The following is a 17,608-nucleotide window of genomic DNA, read 5'->3' as shown; positions in this document are numbered from 1 at the left end:
AATTATTAAGATTATATAATTATTAAGTATATTCATGTTGAACCAAAAAGTAGCACACATATAACAACACGAGAGACACAAAATACTAGGAATGATTGGAAAGTCGAATTTACCTTGAAAAATTTCAATCGTGAATCAACTGAGTTGCAATTTCAAGTCGGCTTCTTATCGTCTTGGAATCTTGTCGAGTGAGCGGCAGCAGGTTCACAATCACAGCTAAGTTAATATGCAAGCCTAATTTCACAGCTAATACAATTATCATCTAAACACGTCAAACAATGAGTTGATTTTGTAACAAAAAAATGTATTTTAAATAGTTTTTTTCTAAACAAACTAAATTATTTAAAAAATAATAATCTATTCTCTAATTATGAAACTTAATGTCTACCAAAAATACAATCTTACCCCTTCTTAATTTTTTAACACGTCATCAAAATTATATCTTTTTGTGTCTTTTGTTTCGACCTCCCTCTATTTTTTCTCTTTTAAAAACAAATTAAAACAAACTCACTCGATAAAACACACTAACTTAATCTTTTTTTTATATAACAAACAAACTTAATCTTTTATTCCATAATATCTATTCTCTAATTATGAAACTTAATGTATACCAAAAATACAATCTTACCCCTTATTGTTTTGAGTAGTCATTAAAATTATATTCTTTTGTGTCTTTTGCTTCAACCTCCCCCTATATTTTCTCTCTTAAAAACAAATTAAAACAAACTCACTTGATAACACTCTAACTTAATCTTTTTTTAAAGAACAAACAAACTTAATCTTAATCCCAATCAAAATAAATTTTTCTATAATTCAACTTCTAAATATCTAAAGAGTTAAAAACAATTTACAATCTATTATCTTTTTCTAATTATTAAAGTTAATATTTCTCTAATTATTAAAGTTGATATAATTTTGTAACAAAAAAAATCCATTTTTTTTATAGTTAATTTTGTAACAAAAACATGTGATTTTAGTTACAATAACCAAACAAAAAAAATCATTATTTATTTTTATAAATTCTCTTAATTAATAGATATCAAAATCACTTTTATTTTATTTTGTAACAAAACGGGTCCTAATTTTTTTTAAAGAGGTGGTTTTTATCATGATAAAAAAATCTATAAATTATTGAATGTCGTTTTTTTTAATTCGTAACAAATTTGTCATATATTTAATTTACATTTACTAAAAATAAACTTTATGACGTACATGTGATTTTATCTCATCGTGTGTTTCTAATAAAAAACATTAATAAATACATTTCACTTATGAATAATATAAAAAATATAGGAAAAACATTTTAAACCAATAATTAAAAAAACACGGGAAAAAAAAGTAAATAAAAAAGAAAAAAGAACAAGAATTATTTTTGACAAAAAAAAAAAGCATAGGACTATTTCTCACTTATACATATTTTTACATCTAAATTTAATCAATTATATCCAATTGAATGATCACAAATAAGATAACTTTGAGAGAGTTACAAAATCTTTCTCATTTATAAATTATACACGGTTTAGTATTTATTATGAGAAATACAACTACTTTACATAAATTTACTCATCTTCAAGATTATTTATTTTGTATAAATGATTTTCATACATTTTTGGTTTATCTTAATGTCATATTATAAAATTATTATTTTTAATCGTTATTCATTATTAATTATTATATCCTTTCAAAGAATGGCTATAAAAAAAACACAAGACAAACATTACTCTCTAATTAATTAGACATTAGCCAATATTGTTGTACAAATCATACATGGGACAACAATCAGTCACATAATAATTAGTTAAATTGATTTTTTTTTTATGTATTGTATCTAGGCATGGCAACAAAACCCATACCCGCGAGTACTCATCCGAACCAAACTCAATTTGACGGCTTTTTCCCCACTTTGACTTGGTTTGAGTTTTCCCCGATTTCAAAATATGGGTACGAGACTCCATATAGGTATACCCACCCTGAACTCATACCCAAACTTGTCCTGAATGTATTAAATCATTTTATTGCCCCCTTTTATATAAAAACAAACTCAAACCATAAATCATTTCAGTCACACAATTAGAGTCTCAGTCTATCAGATAACACTCACTTCTCATAGTTCTCTCTATTCTCCATCACCATAGCCATGATCTATCGACTATCGTCGTCATTTTTTTGCAAGATAATGCATTGCAACATTGTGTGTGAGGTAGAAAATACCTCTATTCTATTAAAAGAATATTATCCATTGCGGGGATGGGTGGCGATACCTGAACCCGTTGGAGACGGAGATAAGATTCGATTTCTTATCCCCATTGGATATGGGTAGGGTAGCGGGTAAGTACATGGTAGTAGGGTATGGGGACGGGGAAGGTAAAACTTGTCCCCACCTGCCCCATTGCCTTGACTAATTGTATCTTCTAAATAATAGTGGGAGTAATTACAATATACTAATTAGAATTTGATATAACAATCTTGCACGATATACATATTTATTGTTTATAAATTCATATAGAAATAAAAATAAAATGCTAAAAAGATTACAAATATTTTTCAATGATACATAAAAATTACGGGGCTTATTACCGTCCCCAATATCATTATTGTGATTTTATCATTTATAATATTTTTACATATTTTTATTCTACCACTTTATAACATTTAATAACAACTATTTCAATGATTTTATTATTATCTTCATCTTTATCATTAAACTTTTTTCTTATTTCTCAATGTAAATAATATTGTAACTGCGTTGTGACGCATAAATCATGATTTAAGGAATAGCCGTGCGGAGCACGGGCCCCGTGCTTAGCACGGGTCTGTTGCTAGTTACATTACAATAAACAAAAAAACGTAGATTCTGATTTGTTTTATAAAATCTCTAAATAATAGAAGTCAAAATCATTTTTATTTTAATCCATAACCAATAGACCCTATAAGGCGATATATTAAAACTTAAAAAAATTACTTTGAAGAACATTGTATCTGTTTGGTATAGTTTTTTTTTCTTCTTAAAAATGTAAATCGTCCCTGTAATTTGGCTTGTTTGTAGTTTTCGTCTTTGTATCTTTTTTTTCAAATACAACCCATGTAAGTTAATAACATATTGCATTTTCACACTCCTGTTAAACTCTGTTACGAAAATGCCTTATTAGCTAAGGCCGTGTGAAGTGGCAGGTGTTGACTTGGCTAAACACATTTATATGGACTAGCAGATGATCGACGACTATATTATAAGGACCAAAACCCAAAATGAAAAGGTAAAGAGGGACGAGAGTAAAAACACCTAACTAACGAAATTTGAAATTTAGGAGGCTTTCTAGACGATCCTTGTGAAGTAGATAAAATAGTCACAAGGAAGGGGGTTTGAATTGTGACCACTTAAAAATTATACATGTAACTTAAAATTGATTATCAAGTTTTGGACTTGTGTGTGTAGTGTATACTTGAAAATAAAGGGTATAGGAAGAGAAGAAGAACACACAAAGATTTATAGTGGTTCACCCAATGTGGGCTAGTCCACTCCTCACAATCTTGTGAGAGTTTCCACTATGATGCTTGAGATAACCTCTCAAATCCTGCACCTTACAACCTTGTGCACCTGAATAATTACAACACTTATATTCTCTAAGCCTCCGCAGACTTGCTCCTTCTTGCTAAGTTACCCACTTAGACTTGTACAACTTCTGCTCACATTAACACTTTAGTACCCTTAAAGCTAGATGAGACTTCCTTTACAATTTGTTTGGAGTTTGAATGGTTGAAATCAGACAAGAGAAGAAGAATGGAGGGAGAAGTTTATCTTTAAAAAGATAAGAGAGAATTGATTTACACTTTTAAAGACTTCTTGGAATCTTTGGGGTGATTTTTTATTTTTTTTGCTAAAGCTTCACAACACGCTTATGTTGTTTTTCGTATATGCTTTGCAATGGTGCAAGGAATGCTGAGCCTTCCACTTCTATTTATAGAGTGTCTTGACCTCTTGTAGCGGTTGGAGGGCGACCAATGGTCTTGTGCCATGTGTCTTGGGCCCCACTAGCTTCTACTTGAAAATCTGGGTGAACATTCTGATCATCAGAATGTTGTTGTGTTCTTGAGGATACAACAGAATGTTGTTGTGTTCCTAATGATCTTCATCTGGGTTCACCATGATCTTCATCTCGGTTCATCATGTGTGAATGTATATGGGTTTCATGGTTCATCATGATCATGTCAGACGAGTTTCTAGATATTTGAGTTTGCCCAATTTTTTTTTAAGTGGGTTAGTAAGCTATTGGGTTTGACCTAATGTAAAGAAAGTATTGATTGAGCCCTGACGAGTGCCGGGGCTAGCTGGGTGGTGTCTCTGCCTATGTTTCTACTGCTGCTACGTATCAAACAGTTGATGTTCGCTGCTCATTCTAATCTAAATTGACGATATACTGTCGTTGTTTTCTTTCTTTTCCTTAATTAATTAAAGTTGCGAACTGTTAATATAAATTCAACTGAGATAAATTTACTGTATAATTTAATTATGTCTGAGTAGTTTAGTTTACTTTGAGTCTGAATGTGAGGTCCGTCGTAGCAATGATACCTATTTTCAAATTTAAAGTTTTTCAAATTAAAAGTTTAATACGAAAGTAGAAACTCCGTGATATCTATTTTGCATCGAAAGAGTGAAAAAATGTATCAAACTCTAGAGAATTCGGAAATTAATTGTTAAACATAATGAAAGTGCTTTTTAAATTAATTATAAAGTACTTTGTTTTTGTAACGGTCGAGAAGAACTACATTCCAGTCTCTAGTTGGTATTATAGAAGGAAAATTCTATGGTGAAGTTATGATAATGATTTTTTTGGTGAAGTTAACACTATAACATCAAAAATGTAGTGAGTAACACCCCACTGTTTGTACAATGGTATCAAAAGTTCAGTGCTCATAGTATCATCAATTCATCAGATTAACAAGACTACACTTAAACTAATTTTATCCTACATTTTTTTAAGCATAACACCTCACAAAGTGTAACACTTAAGACTATCACATAATATCATCAACTCTCTTTGCATGTTAAAGATTCCAATGATAAAATAGTACCTGTAAGCCCAAGATATTGCAAGCATTACTAGATGAATTACTATTGATCATTAATCAGTAATAAACAATTTAAAAATGAATCAAACATTAATATCAAAATTAACTTTTTCAAAAAAGTCAGTTTCATGACTGCATCGTAGAAGCTCACTACTAGAAAATTCCCAAATACCGACGGAATTTAGAGACGGAATTTGTTTTGTCTCTAACAGAGACGGAATTAAAGACGGAATTTAACTGTTAGAGACAGAATTTTAGTTTTGTGAAACAATGACGGGTATAGAGACGGAATAAGCCGTCTCAAAATGATTACGTCTCTGCGTCTGTCTCTACGTCCGTCTCTAGTTGGTCAACTAAATATAAAAACAGTCAAATATTTTTTAGACACGGAAATTAGCCGTCTCCAAGGTATTCCGTGTCTAGTATCCGTCTCTAAAGTAAATATCCTACAAAATGAAATTTGCGCTCCACCTTTTTCAGTATCCCTCTATTTTTTTTTTAAAACAAATTTCACTTCCCCATTTTACTTTCCCTCTCTCAGTTCCCTTATTTCAATTACACTTCCTTCCCTAAATCGAAATCCCTCTCATCTTTAGAAACCGTAACCCTCCCCTCTCTCAATTTTGACCATTAATCACTAAACGAGTAACAAATCTCACAACAGATTCTTCTGATTCGATTGTCAGCTGTAACGAGGAACCCAATCGGCTCTACAGGCATTCACACCAGTAACCTCATCGGGAAACAACAAATTCATCGCCGTCAGGACAAGAAGGCCTGGATCTGGTGTTTGTCACATTGAATTATTCGACCTGATTCACAAGGAGCTCAAGGACATGGTTATCAACGAAACCCTAAATTAATCAACAAGATATCATCTTCTACTTTTTCTCACTTACTGGTAGACACGATATCACCTGTTTCACCTCTCAATTTTGACACTTAGACCAACAAGGTATGCGTTTCTTTTTTCTGCTATGTTTTTATTTTTTTGGTTTCTAGTTTGTGAGAAAAAGTTATATCGTTGCTCATCAAGTTAGTATATATATATTTTTTGTTCAGCAAGTGTTTGACAAAAATATTCAGACAAGGTATAGTCCTATAATTTCTGATTTTCTTGAATATTAGTTTCTATTGATGCTTACATGAAGATATGGTTCTAGTTACAATGAGATCTGATATATCCCCGTGTCGTGAAATTGAGTCATTTTGTTGTTCCTATGTTGGCATGTATCATGGTTACCACAAACAATATCAAATTTCCATTCTATTAATGTCTCATGTTTGCACCTCTTAAAGAGGTAAGAGGTATACTTACCTTCATTTTAATCAAATTAATTTGATGTTGCAGAATTGAAGCTGAGGTAGATGGAGAATGTCTTTCTATGACGAGCCACCCATATATTTATGGGCATTGTAGTGCTTCAAAAAACTTTCTGGTCACTTTCTTTTTATACTGAACTTTTTTACGTGTTGTTACAATTGAGTTTTGTGAGGTTTTTGGACCTGTGGATTCAATCTACTACCTCTGGGATTTTATTATTTTGTTTAGGATCAACATTTGCAACTTATTGACTAGCTCCACAATCTCCTAGGAAAGTCAGAAAGAAGTGGCAGAGCAGGGAAGAGAAGAGAATTTATAGAACATAACACAAATTTGGAGACTTCATGGTTTGATTAATACTTTTATCTCTTTTGTGCAGACTTTTGGAGTTGCTATTTGATTTCCTATGCTATTACCTTGCTGAGCTCTGTTTGTTGGATTATAATTATGTTAAGCTTGAAGACTCATCCTTTGGTAATGGTTTTTTTTAAGGATCATTTGGTAATAATGTTTTATGTTAGCATTGTAGGAGATTGTTTATATTAATGTAGGTTGTCACTTGTAGAAGGTTTTTGCCTTTTACACTTGCCTTATGATTATTGGAGTTTCATGCAAGTTTTACATGATTGCACTTAAGAGATATGTGCATATCTATCTAATTTTATATGATAGTTGTACTTTTAGGAAGTAGGAATAGTTGAATTTTTTCTCAATTTTTGAGATTACCTTTAATAGCCTATTCTACTTTCTAAATTATGCATTAAAACATGTATGATTAAACTTAGCAAAATACTTTATGGAGTTGAAAATCTACCCACTTAAACATAGTGGATATGTTCATTATTTTACATGATTACACTTAAGAGATATGTTCATTATTGTTCATAAATTGATTACACTTGAGGTTTTCTGCTCTATTATTTGCTCCAATCTATCCTTGTTTAGTTGTGTATTGCCGAGTAACAGAGTGTCCTTGTGTTGTGGCTAAAAACAGGGATAAGATGATACAATTAGTTCTCATTTTCTTGAGATAATTTATTCTTTTAATAGCTTATTTCTTTCTTTTCTGTTTCAGGTATTGTACTTGAAGATAACTAAGGGTTTGCTCGGTGCAAGTTACCGCTATTTGAGAATGCCAGTCTTTTATCATCGCCTCTATTTGTGTTGGTTCAGAGAACCAAATATTGTACTAGGTGCATATCTATCTAATTTCATATGTATTTGATTTTCTTACCGAATATGTAAGTCTTATTTCAGCACAATAACTTTATGAGTCATGTGAAATTCACATTCTTACTTGATATAATAGCAGCATTTATCCTCATTGAGTTGGGCCAAAACACTAACCAATACAAGAGGAGTTATTTTACACACTCATAGTATTAACTTGTATTATAATTTATTATCGTTCTAACTACTACAACCATGATATTTTATAGTTTGGATCTTTTTTGTGTAAATTTGCACCTGAACCACTTTGAAAATCCCTGTTTGAGTTTGTTGTTATAGCTCATGTGATTGTGGGCTGCTCGAGTCTATTAAAATTGTTATGTTTGAATCATTATGGAGTGCTCCTGTTTCATAGTTTTCTGATTTTAATTGATGATGATGAAAATCCATACCAATTTTTCCTTCAATTGTTGCAGACTTGCACTTCGTTTCATATGCGTAACTCTCAAGTTAAATATGATATGGCTAGCTAACAAATGTCAAGGTTTATGATTCTGTAAGATCCCATCAGACTTGTATTTTGTTTCATGTGTAATTCTCAATTTAAGTATGATGTGGCTAATAACTTCATATCTTGTATTTTGATGATTTTGTTACAATGTTCTATTTGGCTTCTGTTTAGACTTTAGGTACTAAACATCATCTCTATAATTTTCAGGGACTAATGCACCAAGCAGGAAAATTAAGTTTATCATATGAAACAGAGGTACCAGCTTTGTCAAGTACAAACTTGTTACTTTAGATTTTAGACAACTTTAAAATTTTGATATAATGTAGTTGTGCATTTGTTGGTGTTTTGTTGTAAGAAAGAATGACATGTATTTTTATGTTAATATTGTAATATTAGTGTTGATTGAAATTTTAATTTGTGAGTTAGATATAGTAAACAAATTAATGATTGAAAAATTGCTGTAGAATATGACCGTGAAGAGGATAAACAAGGAATACTAACTTTATTGTCGGTGGAATTTTTAAATGCAGTTTTTTTTTTTTTAAAAAAAATGTTAATGTTAGTCACGGAATTTTTGGTCTGTCTCTACAGAGACGGAGTTTTATTTGTTAGAGACGGAACAACACTGAGGGACTTTTTATTCATCATCATCTGTTAGTGACGGGTGTTATTTAACAGTGACGGAAAAACCCAGTCTCTAAAGGGAGACGGAAGCTAAAATCCGTCTCTAAAATATTAGAGACGAGGAAATTAACAACGAAACATGATCCGTCTCTAAATCCATCTCTAAACTGTTTAGTGACGGAAATTCCATGATTTAGAGACAGATTTTGCCCGTCTCCATATTCAATTTTTCTAGTAGTTATTAAATTGTATTCATTATTTTATTTTTATGCGCAAAACAAATTGTCTTTAGACTAGCCTTACATAAACAAAGAAACGATAGATAGCGGTACTTGTGAATTGATCTATATGGATTTGACAACTCTTTATACTAAAACTGACATAGTCGTACACTCGCAGTGTATTAATATACGATTGCGATTTTGATAAAGACAAATCCTAAATGCCTGACAAAATACTTGATCACAAGTGAGTAAGGCTATTAAGTTTCAAGGCAGAGACTAGAGGCCTAACAAAATATTTAATGGCAAAATCATAAACAACATATCGGGAAAGTTAAAGCAGATTACACCATTCACCATTTTGCACAAAATAAACGACTTTTACCAAATGCAAACAAAATAAGCAAAACGAAACCATGAACAGAATGAGGAACAAAACAAAATGAATTTTTCTTGTTGCTTGCGATCAGTCAAAAGATGAGGTTTCATGTTTCTACTTGTCAAAAATTCATTTTTCTATCTTGTCATCAAGATTTCTTGTTTGGTTTGGAATGTGGGCATATGCAATGCAGCCAAATCACTACAAGAAAAACTGCATTTTGCGACTTTTAAAAACGCTGATTGCGACTGTTAGAAGGGTCGCAAATGTACATTTGCGACTGTTCCCCAACAGTCACATTTGTTGGGGTCGCAACTGTGTTTTGCGACCCTTCGTGGAACAGACGCACCAACAGCCGCAAAAGGCGCTGCGACAGTTGCTAACAGTCGCAAATGAAGAGTTTTCAAAAGATTTGAAGAGGCTTGCGACCCTTCACCAACAGTCGCAGATGTTAAGTTTTTTTTGAAAAAAGGGGCTTCCGACCCTTCAAGAACAGTCGCAAATGTCAAGTTTTTTTTAAAAAAAAAGGGGCTTGCGACCCTTCACCAACAGTCGCAAATGTTAAGTTTTTTAAAAAAAAAATAAAATTGAATGGGGCAGTTTTTGTTGCCAATTTAAATAAATATATTATTAAATACTTAAATTACTGAAATATATAACTAAAAATATCAAAATTTCATTCATATAATTCTTTCAAGAGTAATATCTGTAGCATAATGTACAAATAAAAAAAAATAGCAGTCCTGAATAAGTAGGTCCAACACTCCAACTCATGACAGGCACCAGCCTAAAAGGAAGAATAATATTCAACAGAAGTGCAAAGTAGTATTTAACCAGATAATTTATGCCTTGGTGGAATAACTTAATCCCACTTCCTGAAGTGATGTCAACAGCAAGAAGATGTGTCACAGGCTTCAAATCGTCCATGGCTGTATTGGATAAAAACAGTCCAAATGATAAGACAAAAGACCAGTGTGTAGGAATTAGGAAAGAACACCTATTTATTCTAACATATCAACAACTTACTTCCAGACGAGTGTAAGTAGTTAATGCGGTTTAGTATAGATGCCTCTCCAAAAGTAAACATCGAAAGAGATATGAACTTTGGTTTGTTATCAGAAATAATCTATATCAAACAGAAAGCAGTTAGCCACACAACATACTATAGAATATAAATTTTTAAAATATCATACCCGAGGATTATAGCGTTGAATACCAGCTTCTGATAGGAATTTGTCCAATACATCAGTGTGAGATTTTATTTGTCCAAAATACACTTGTTCCTATATTCTCTGAGTCTCATCATTCAAGGCATTCATTAGAGCCTCCTGGTAAAATCAATTGATTAAAGTAAGAACAGAAGTTTAGAACTTGAGACACAAGTTGAGCACATAAAGAAGATTAATAGTTAAACAGGATACAATTATTGTTAGTGAGAACTAATGAATTAACATAAAAGCTTTTTTATTTGCATAAGCTATTTTTCATAATCTCAAAGATAAGTCGATCCAAACAGGCCCTAAGTCATATTGATCTTGTGTATAATTTGTTGGTTTTTTAATCTAAATAAAAGCAGCAAAACAAGGTTGTAGAAACACTGTCAACAGAAGATAACTTATACTGAAAATGATTCCATACATTGCTCAAAAACTTGAAAGCCATTTCAATACCATAGTTCCCCTTGATATAGCTGAAGAGACGTATAATCTGAAAAGTGAAATGACAAAAACAGTGTATCACAATCTTGCCAGAAAACTCTCCTAAAAAATGTTCGTGTATTAAAATGTTAAGGTGAAGATTACCATATCAGATATGTCGCCCGCAAATTTATCTCCATCCTCTTTGGTAAAATGATCCTCTAACTGCGTAATGTACTTTGAAGAATACAGTACAACTCCAAATCTCACAGGAAAACTATTCTCGTACAATGACATGATCATATCAATGGACTGCAAGGTTTTCAAACAATAAGCTATGTCATGAAAGATTTCAGTAAGAAATAATTACTAAGTATAAGCATGAAAATGTTAGTCTTGGGGAAATAAACTTGCCTCAAGACCACAAGTTGTTGCTGGATCAAGAACAAAAACAGCATGGAAAAGATTTTTACGGATTTGTCGTAGCTGCCCAGGGAAGACTGGCATCAAGATCTAAAAAAAAAACTACGTTCAGATGAAAAATTATAGATAGATATTTTGAAAATAATATTGCCTAGTTTGAGAATCAAGTATTATTAGTCAATACTTATACTTATTAGGTACACTATATTGTTTCCAATAATAATGCATTGATTAAACCTTGTTCGGATACAATCAAGAATTTCTATAAAATCGTGTATGAGCATAACTATAAATTTAAAATTGGAATCAGCATCCATGACTATTATGCACCTCAGAAAAATATGGAAAACAATACATATTGACAATACATACTGCCTTATCCACCTCACCTATAGATACGGTCTAACCTGTAAAGCCTTGCAAAAGCCTCTGTTACAGCCTTAGTTCTCTTGTCATCCATTGTGAAGCACTGAAAAGAGAGATTGAGACTTAGAACGCAGATACATATGAAAGTCAATTGTGCTTTAACAGTGAAACCAACTTAACATATAGAAACTCACTATTTTTTTTCGATTGCAAATTATAAGAAGACAAGAAAAGTTTAACAGTTCAACACACTCAACATATAGAAACTCACTAGCTTCTTTCCATTGCAAGTTATAAACTAGCTTCTTTCCATTGCAAGTTATAAGTATGAATTCATTTGTTATTCAGCAATAATGTTACAGAAACCATATTTCAAAAGCAATAATGTTATAGAAACTCACTAGCCTCTATGTATGGTATATATACTAGTAGCAATAATGTTACAGAACTCCCACCAAACTACCAATTTCAAAAGCAAACCCAGCTGAGATAACAAACCAATTCTGACCTCAAAACACCAAAATGGCCTTCTCACTATATAGCACCTCAAAACACTATAATAACATATGTAATGTAAACTTAAGGATTGTTTCAACATCCTTTGAATGTATTGTAATGAAACTCAACTCTTCATATCGTTTAATTATGAGGGTGTAAGTTTTCACCTTAGGTTATGACAGCCACAAATTAGTGATTATAGTCTCTTAACATGCATGTGAATGCTATACACTACAAAACAATATAATTATTAGTAGTGCCAATTTAGAAGTCAGCAGATAAATCTGTTGTGTTAGGAAGATGACCTACTGCTCTGCTAGTATTGGGTCATTGCCCTCAAAGGTTGGTAATCCCACCTTCTTCATTCAAGAACAGGGTATTTCTTTATCTTCTTTTTCAGAATATTGAGCACGAACTTTGCCAGCCACATATTTGTTATTCACCGAGTTATCACCATTCATTGTGGCCTTGCTCTTGGTCATAAATTCAAGAACCATCTCTTTAATATAATTGAGAACAAAAGCAGTATAGTTGGGCCTAACATACAATGAAACAAAGCAGGCAACACAAAGCCAAGAACACTATCAGTTACCTTAGAATCAAAACCATGTTAAATTCACCAATTGACAGGTATAGCTAACAATTAACGGAATAAAGCAAATTCACACTAATAATATCATATCAATAAAGACCAACATTGCAACAACAAACATCTAATTACAAAAAAATTAAAAACTCAAAAAACCCCTAAAATATAACAAGTAAAGAGTAAACTAAAAATGAAATTTTTTGAAAACAAAACTAATAAATCAAATACCATTTTTTTCAAAATAAACGGCGAAAATTGTAAGATCGAAGTCGTACACATGCATGCAGCAACCACAACAACCTCCCTTTTTCGATTGAGTTGAACGACGACGAATCCGACAACAACCTCCCTTTTCCACTTAGACAATGTTAAAAGTTGAATTGTTACAAGAATGCACTAACCTTCATTAGTGGGCTAAGGGCTTACTTCTTATGATTCTGAAGCGTGAGCAGAATCATAAGTGGTTTATACCTAGAACCGAATTAATTGAAAGTGCAAAAAATCAACTAAATTAGGTGGGTGGAACATGACAATGAAGCTCACAAAAATAATGATTATACACAACCGAATTTTACACTTTCTTGTGTAGACCATGTCTAATCTGGAAAAACATTCACTATCCACATAGTCAAGTATGACATACTAGTCCAATTACAGAAATAATATAATTTATGAAACATGGTGGCAACAACACTTTTTCTTAGGAAAATAATACCACCTAAATTTTTGGGGTCAAAGTTTACTCTCATGATTATTAATATATTTGAAAGATATGAATAAAATTCTACTACGTGAGTAAAATAATCTTTTGCATAAGCATGCTGAATTTTAAATGAGCCATAGAACAAGCACAGTTTGAAAACTTACCCTTGCGCCCAAATTTTTGCTGTGTATGTATGTTATATAATTGCATTTTCTGCGGTCAAATTTCTGCTGTGTATGTATGTTATATAATTGCATTTTCTGCTGTCTATTTTCTGCTGTGTATTATGTATGTCGTATAATTTTTTCCGCAGCTGGTATGTTAATTTTTGGGACTGTTTTGGCGTCAATTTTGGTGCTGGTGGCTGCTGGTACAGCAGCTGGGATATGTCCCTGTAGGCTGCTCCCTCCTTGGTTTGTTAGTGTCGCGATGGGTTTGGTTTTAGGGGCTTGTTCGGCTTTGTTTTTGGGCTGTTTGGGTGTGACAGATGGCTGCATGACAGCAGCTGTAAGCTGGTGTTGCAGCTTCTGTTTCGGCCTGTTTGTTGTATCTTTGCCTTCCCATTTAACACGCCTTGTGCCGGGTTTGACAAACATATACAATGAGTTTAGCCTTATACTCAATTGCAAAATTGCTTAACAAATATATATATTTGCTACAACACAACAACACAATTCAAGACATTGATTTTCCATTACGCTTGGTTTGTTCATCCGGTTTTTTTCGGACATATCGCCTGTAAGCGGCGACCGCTTTGGATGTATTCTTTTATTAATCACTAGCATTTGTGCGTCTTGAGCGGACACAAGTTAGTACAATTCACACAACAGGGACTGAGAGCAGTACAAAGAATAGCCAACAGTACAATTCACACAACAGTATAATTGCAAAATTGCTCAACAAATAAATTTGAATTCCATTATGCTACAGTTTTAAAACTTACCCTTGCGCCCTTCCAACCCTGTGCCAATACACCTCACAATCAGGCTCAGGTTCACGGGCACGAGTGTACTTGAGGGGAAGATCATAGTTGATAACCAAATTGACCTAAACAGCTCAAAGGATCCAAGAAAAACAAATGAGTACAAGCAAACATAACAGGTAAACACACACACAGAGAGGGAGAGAGAGAGAGAGAGCACCTGATCCCTTTGAGAGAGAAAAGGAGCAAGCGAAGCTGCAAACGGCGAGATCCGAGACGATTGGAACTGCAATAACGGAACGGTAGCGAAGCAGCAATCATAAAACAATCTTGAGCGAGATCGAGCACAAAACCTTCACAGATTTTGAACGAATCAGCAAACGATTGAGAACAGAATTTGGGATCCATCTTGAGGGAGAGTGAAGCAGCAAACCTTCACAGATTGGGAACGATGGGAACCTTGATAGAGTTTTGGATCGATTGTGTTATGATTGGGAACTACGGGAACCATTGAGATTTTGGGAAGATTTGTGAATGTTTATGATTTGGCTGGAACGATTTCGAGATCTATTAGGTTAACACTGGAAGAGAACGATTTTGTGGAGGTTTTAGGGTTTGAAATTTGGGAGCCGGGAGATTGAAATTGAAAAAGGGGGAGTAAAAAAATTGGGAAAGAGTGGGTGTGAATGTTATATATCTCAAAACCTGCGGCTGTTTGGTAAGGGTCGCAATATTTCTCAAACCTGCGGCAGTTGGGCACAAGGGTCGCAGAAACTGTCGCAAATGTATACTTTGAGGCAGTTTTAAGGTAAGGGTCGCAGATGAAGTGTCGCAAATTGAAGATTTTCTTGTAGTGAATGTAGTTTCATGATTTGAACAGCAAGTGTAGGACTCTTGCTCAATATATGAATGCTCCAATTGGCAGCTCTAGGCCAAAAACATTTTGGAATTACACTTCTTGATAAAATGGTAAAAACCATGCCTAAAGTTGTTTGATTCTTCCTTTCCGAATAAACATTTTGGAATGACACTTCTTGATAAAATGAAAACAGAGTACACCATTTTGTTTTGTTCCTCATTCTGTTCATGATTTCGTTTTGCTTATTTTGTTTGCATTTGGTAAAAATCGTTTATTTTGTTCAAAATGGTGAATGGTACAAGGGTATGAATCTCATTACACCTCACTCAACAGTTGCTTCTCTCTCATGATAGCATGATTTACTTCGAAGATGGGTTCTTAACTTCAGATATCAGGTTGGGCGTCAAGGTGGTAGCCAGATGGATTTTTCAGCAAGAGTTCGTTCGTACCCGCAGCATGGAGAATATGGATTTCAAGGATGTATTTATCTTAAGTTAACAAGATATGATGTATTGATATTGTACGAACGCGTGTTGTTGTATATAAATTCATTCGAGGTTTTTATGTTGTAAATTTTTAATGTATCCAGTACTAAATTCAACACACGTGCTAGATTTTCTAGATACGTCTAGTATGGGTGTTACAGGTTTTCACTCGCATGAACTCTATTGTTGAATCTGGGGATTTCGATAATTTTTTTACCGATTCGTTATGCACTCTTAATTATTGAATTTGGGATGCCCTTCGTGGAATCATTGTTAATTCTTTGTTTTCGAAGAAAAAAAAATTTAATCTGATTCGTTGAATCATTGTGATTTTTTTTTCCGGCAATGTTAATCCAATTTGTCATGATATTTGACACCGATAGTACTCAACCACTCTTGCGATTCATATGTTTGTTACATTAATCGATTTTCTTTTGGTTGTTTATCATCACTATTGATTCTTAATTGGTTTAAAATGTGGCATGTACTGTTTCGTTCCATGATCAACATGTATCATAACCATAATTTGTCTAACTTTTTTGAATGACACATGTTTGAATTTGGTTCTAGTTTATGAACACCATCATTTTAATTTGGAATATTCGTTAATGTTCGGAAATAATCAATTGAATTCTGGTTCAATTCTTATTTTATTTTGGCCAAACTTTTTTTTTTTGGGTATCATGGTTGAATTTGGATTGGGAAAAATATTTTTTTTGTTGCCGTAAAATATTTTAATGCCGATTTTGTGCATAAGTGTCTTGCTTTAGTAAATTTGAGACACTTTTAATTTCTATTTTTTGATTTAAAAGTTGTCTTTTGTGATTTGTTTCGAAAGAAATTAATTTAATTCTAATATATATTTCACTAACTATATTTTGATATCACATTGATAATTAATATTGTCATTTGAGAATTATAATATAAGGATAAACTTAGTTTTATAAGGATTATAATTCTCGTAGAGAAATATATTTTGATATCACATTGATAATTAATATTGTCATTTGAGAATTATAATATAAGGATAAAATTAGTTTTATAAGGATTATAATTCTCGTAATTATTATATTTGTGATAATAAGGTTCATATTTGGAAATATATATTTACACCGATTATTTTTTATAAATTAAGTTTTGTTATATATATATATATATATATATATATATATATATATATATATATATATATATTTGGTTATTATATATACTTGTGGAAGATTTGTTGTCTTTTAATTATGAATCTAAAAATATTGTGGTATAATATGGTAGTACAAAGGGTAAGGATTGAATTCTTTAATTTGAAAAATATTATTTCTAGTTTTGTTTGTTTATTTATAAACATATAAAGTTTGTTTCCTTATTTAGAAAATAATTTAGTCTAGAATTATTCATTATTTAAAGAATTATTTGGTATGTGAATCAATTGTGGCATGAATATTTTTTGGGATATAAAGATTCAATTTTCATTTGATTTGAAATTGAATATTTGGTTATAGCCTGATTACCATATTTGAGTTTATTATTATTAAGTTTTCTCCAATAATATTTTTGATCATGAAAAGTTTCGATTTTTATTTGACTTAAAATTGAACATTTGGTTATAGCATGATTATCATATTTGAGTTTATCTGTTATCAAGTTGTCTACAATAATATAGTTTTAATCATGCATTTTGGATATATTTCATGCTATGGTTCTTGTTGTTGCTTTTACGTGATATCTGTAAATGTATTGTCATACACACATTGGTGTGGTTTTTAACTTGCATCTTCTTTATAATTCTTGTGAATTTGTCTTCACACTTAAGGGTTACTGAGTGGACTAATA

General features: G+C 32.2%; 1 protein-coding gene and 1 long non-coding RNA gene across 29 annotated transcripts; one reads left to right on the top strand and one right to left on the bottom strand.

Annotated features, from left to right (window-relative positions):
- The first annotated feature begins 5,637 nt into the window (after window positions 1–5,637).
- LOC146916101 (uncharacterized) lies at window positions 5,638–8,512 on the top strand. 2 transcript variants are annotated; one of them, XR_015013704.1, is made up of 6 exons: window positions 5,638–6,022; window positions 6,419–6,506; window positions 6,620–6,865; window positions 7,467–7,584; window positions 8,038–8,117; window positions 8,280–8,512. It is a non-coding gene; the product is annotated as an uncharacterized LOC146916101 (long non-coding RNA). The 2 variants fall into 2 exon arrangements; XR_015013705.1 differs by having other exon boundaries at window positions 5,687–6,022; window positions 6,771–6,865.
- A 1,440-nt stretch (window positions 8,513–9,952) lies between these two features.
- LOC146916100 (UDP-glucose:glycoprotein glucosyltransferase-like) lies at window positions 9,953–15,093 on the bottom strand. Of its 27 annotated transcripts, none has more exons than XM_085718264.1 (11): window positions 14,655–15,093; window positions 14,456–14,559; window positions 13,038–13,280; window positions 12,530–12,757; window positions 11,746–11,825; window positions 11,348–11,446; window positions 11,099–11,245; window positions 10,935–11,003; window positions 10,513–10,624; window positions 10,323–10,422; window positions 9,953–10,225 (listed from the first exon to the last, which is right to left on the bottom strand). In XM_085718264.1, the coding sequence occupies exons 6-9, from the start codon at window positions 11,438–11,440 to the stop codon at window positions 10,580–10,582; spliced, it is 354 nt and encodes a 117-aa protein (XP_085574390.1). In that variant the 5' UTR covers window positions 11,441–11,446; window positions 11,746–11,825; window positions 12,530–12,757; window positions 13,038–13,280; window positions 14,456–14,559; window positions 14,655–15,093; the 3' UTR covers window positions 9,953–10,225; window positions 10,323–10,422; window positions 10,513–10,579. The 27 variants fall into 27 exon arrangements, 25 of the variants coding, with proteins under 25 accessions (XP_085574390.1, XP_085574389.1, XP_085574396.1 ...); XM_085718263.1 differs by lacking the exon at window positions 13,038–13,280 and adding an exon at window positions 12,388–12,451; XM_085718270.1 differs by lacking the exon at window positions 13,038–13,280 and adding an exon at window positions 12,388–12,451 and having other exon boundaries at window positions 11,764–11,825.
- Window positions 15,094–17,608: the final 2,515 nt, after the last annotated feature.

Source organism: Medicago sativa, chromosome 6, assembly GCF_051527215.1.
Source record: "Medicago sativa cultivar Bolivia chromosome 6, Bolivia_mono, whole genome shotgun sequence".
In the NCBI taxonomy this organism is placed as follows: domain Eukaryota; kingdom Viridiplantae; phylum Streptophyta; class Magnoliopsida; order Fabales; family Fabaceae; genus Medicago; species Medicago sativa.
Note: the sequence above shows the minus strand (reverse complement) of the source record. Positions and strands in the feature narration are given on the sequence as shown.

Bases quoted from the DNA above. Each gene is read 5' to 3' on its own strand.
- LOC146916100 (XM_085718264.1), bottom strand. From the start codon at position 11,440: ATGCCAGTCTTCCCTGGGCAGCTACGACAAATCCGTAAAAATCTTTTC. The intron at 11,246-11,347 runs GCAAGTTTATTT...AAAACCTTGCAG, and splicing joins CAACAACTTGTGGTCTTGAG to TCCATTGATATGATCATGTC. The intron at 10,625-10,934 runs GTATGGAATCAT...TGATTTTACCAG, and splicing joins CTTTCAAGTTTTTGAGCAAT to GAGGCTCTAATGAATGCCTT.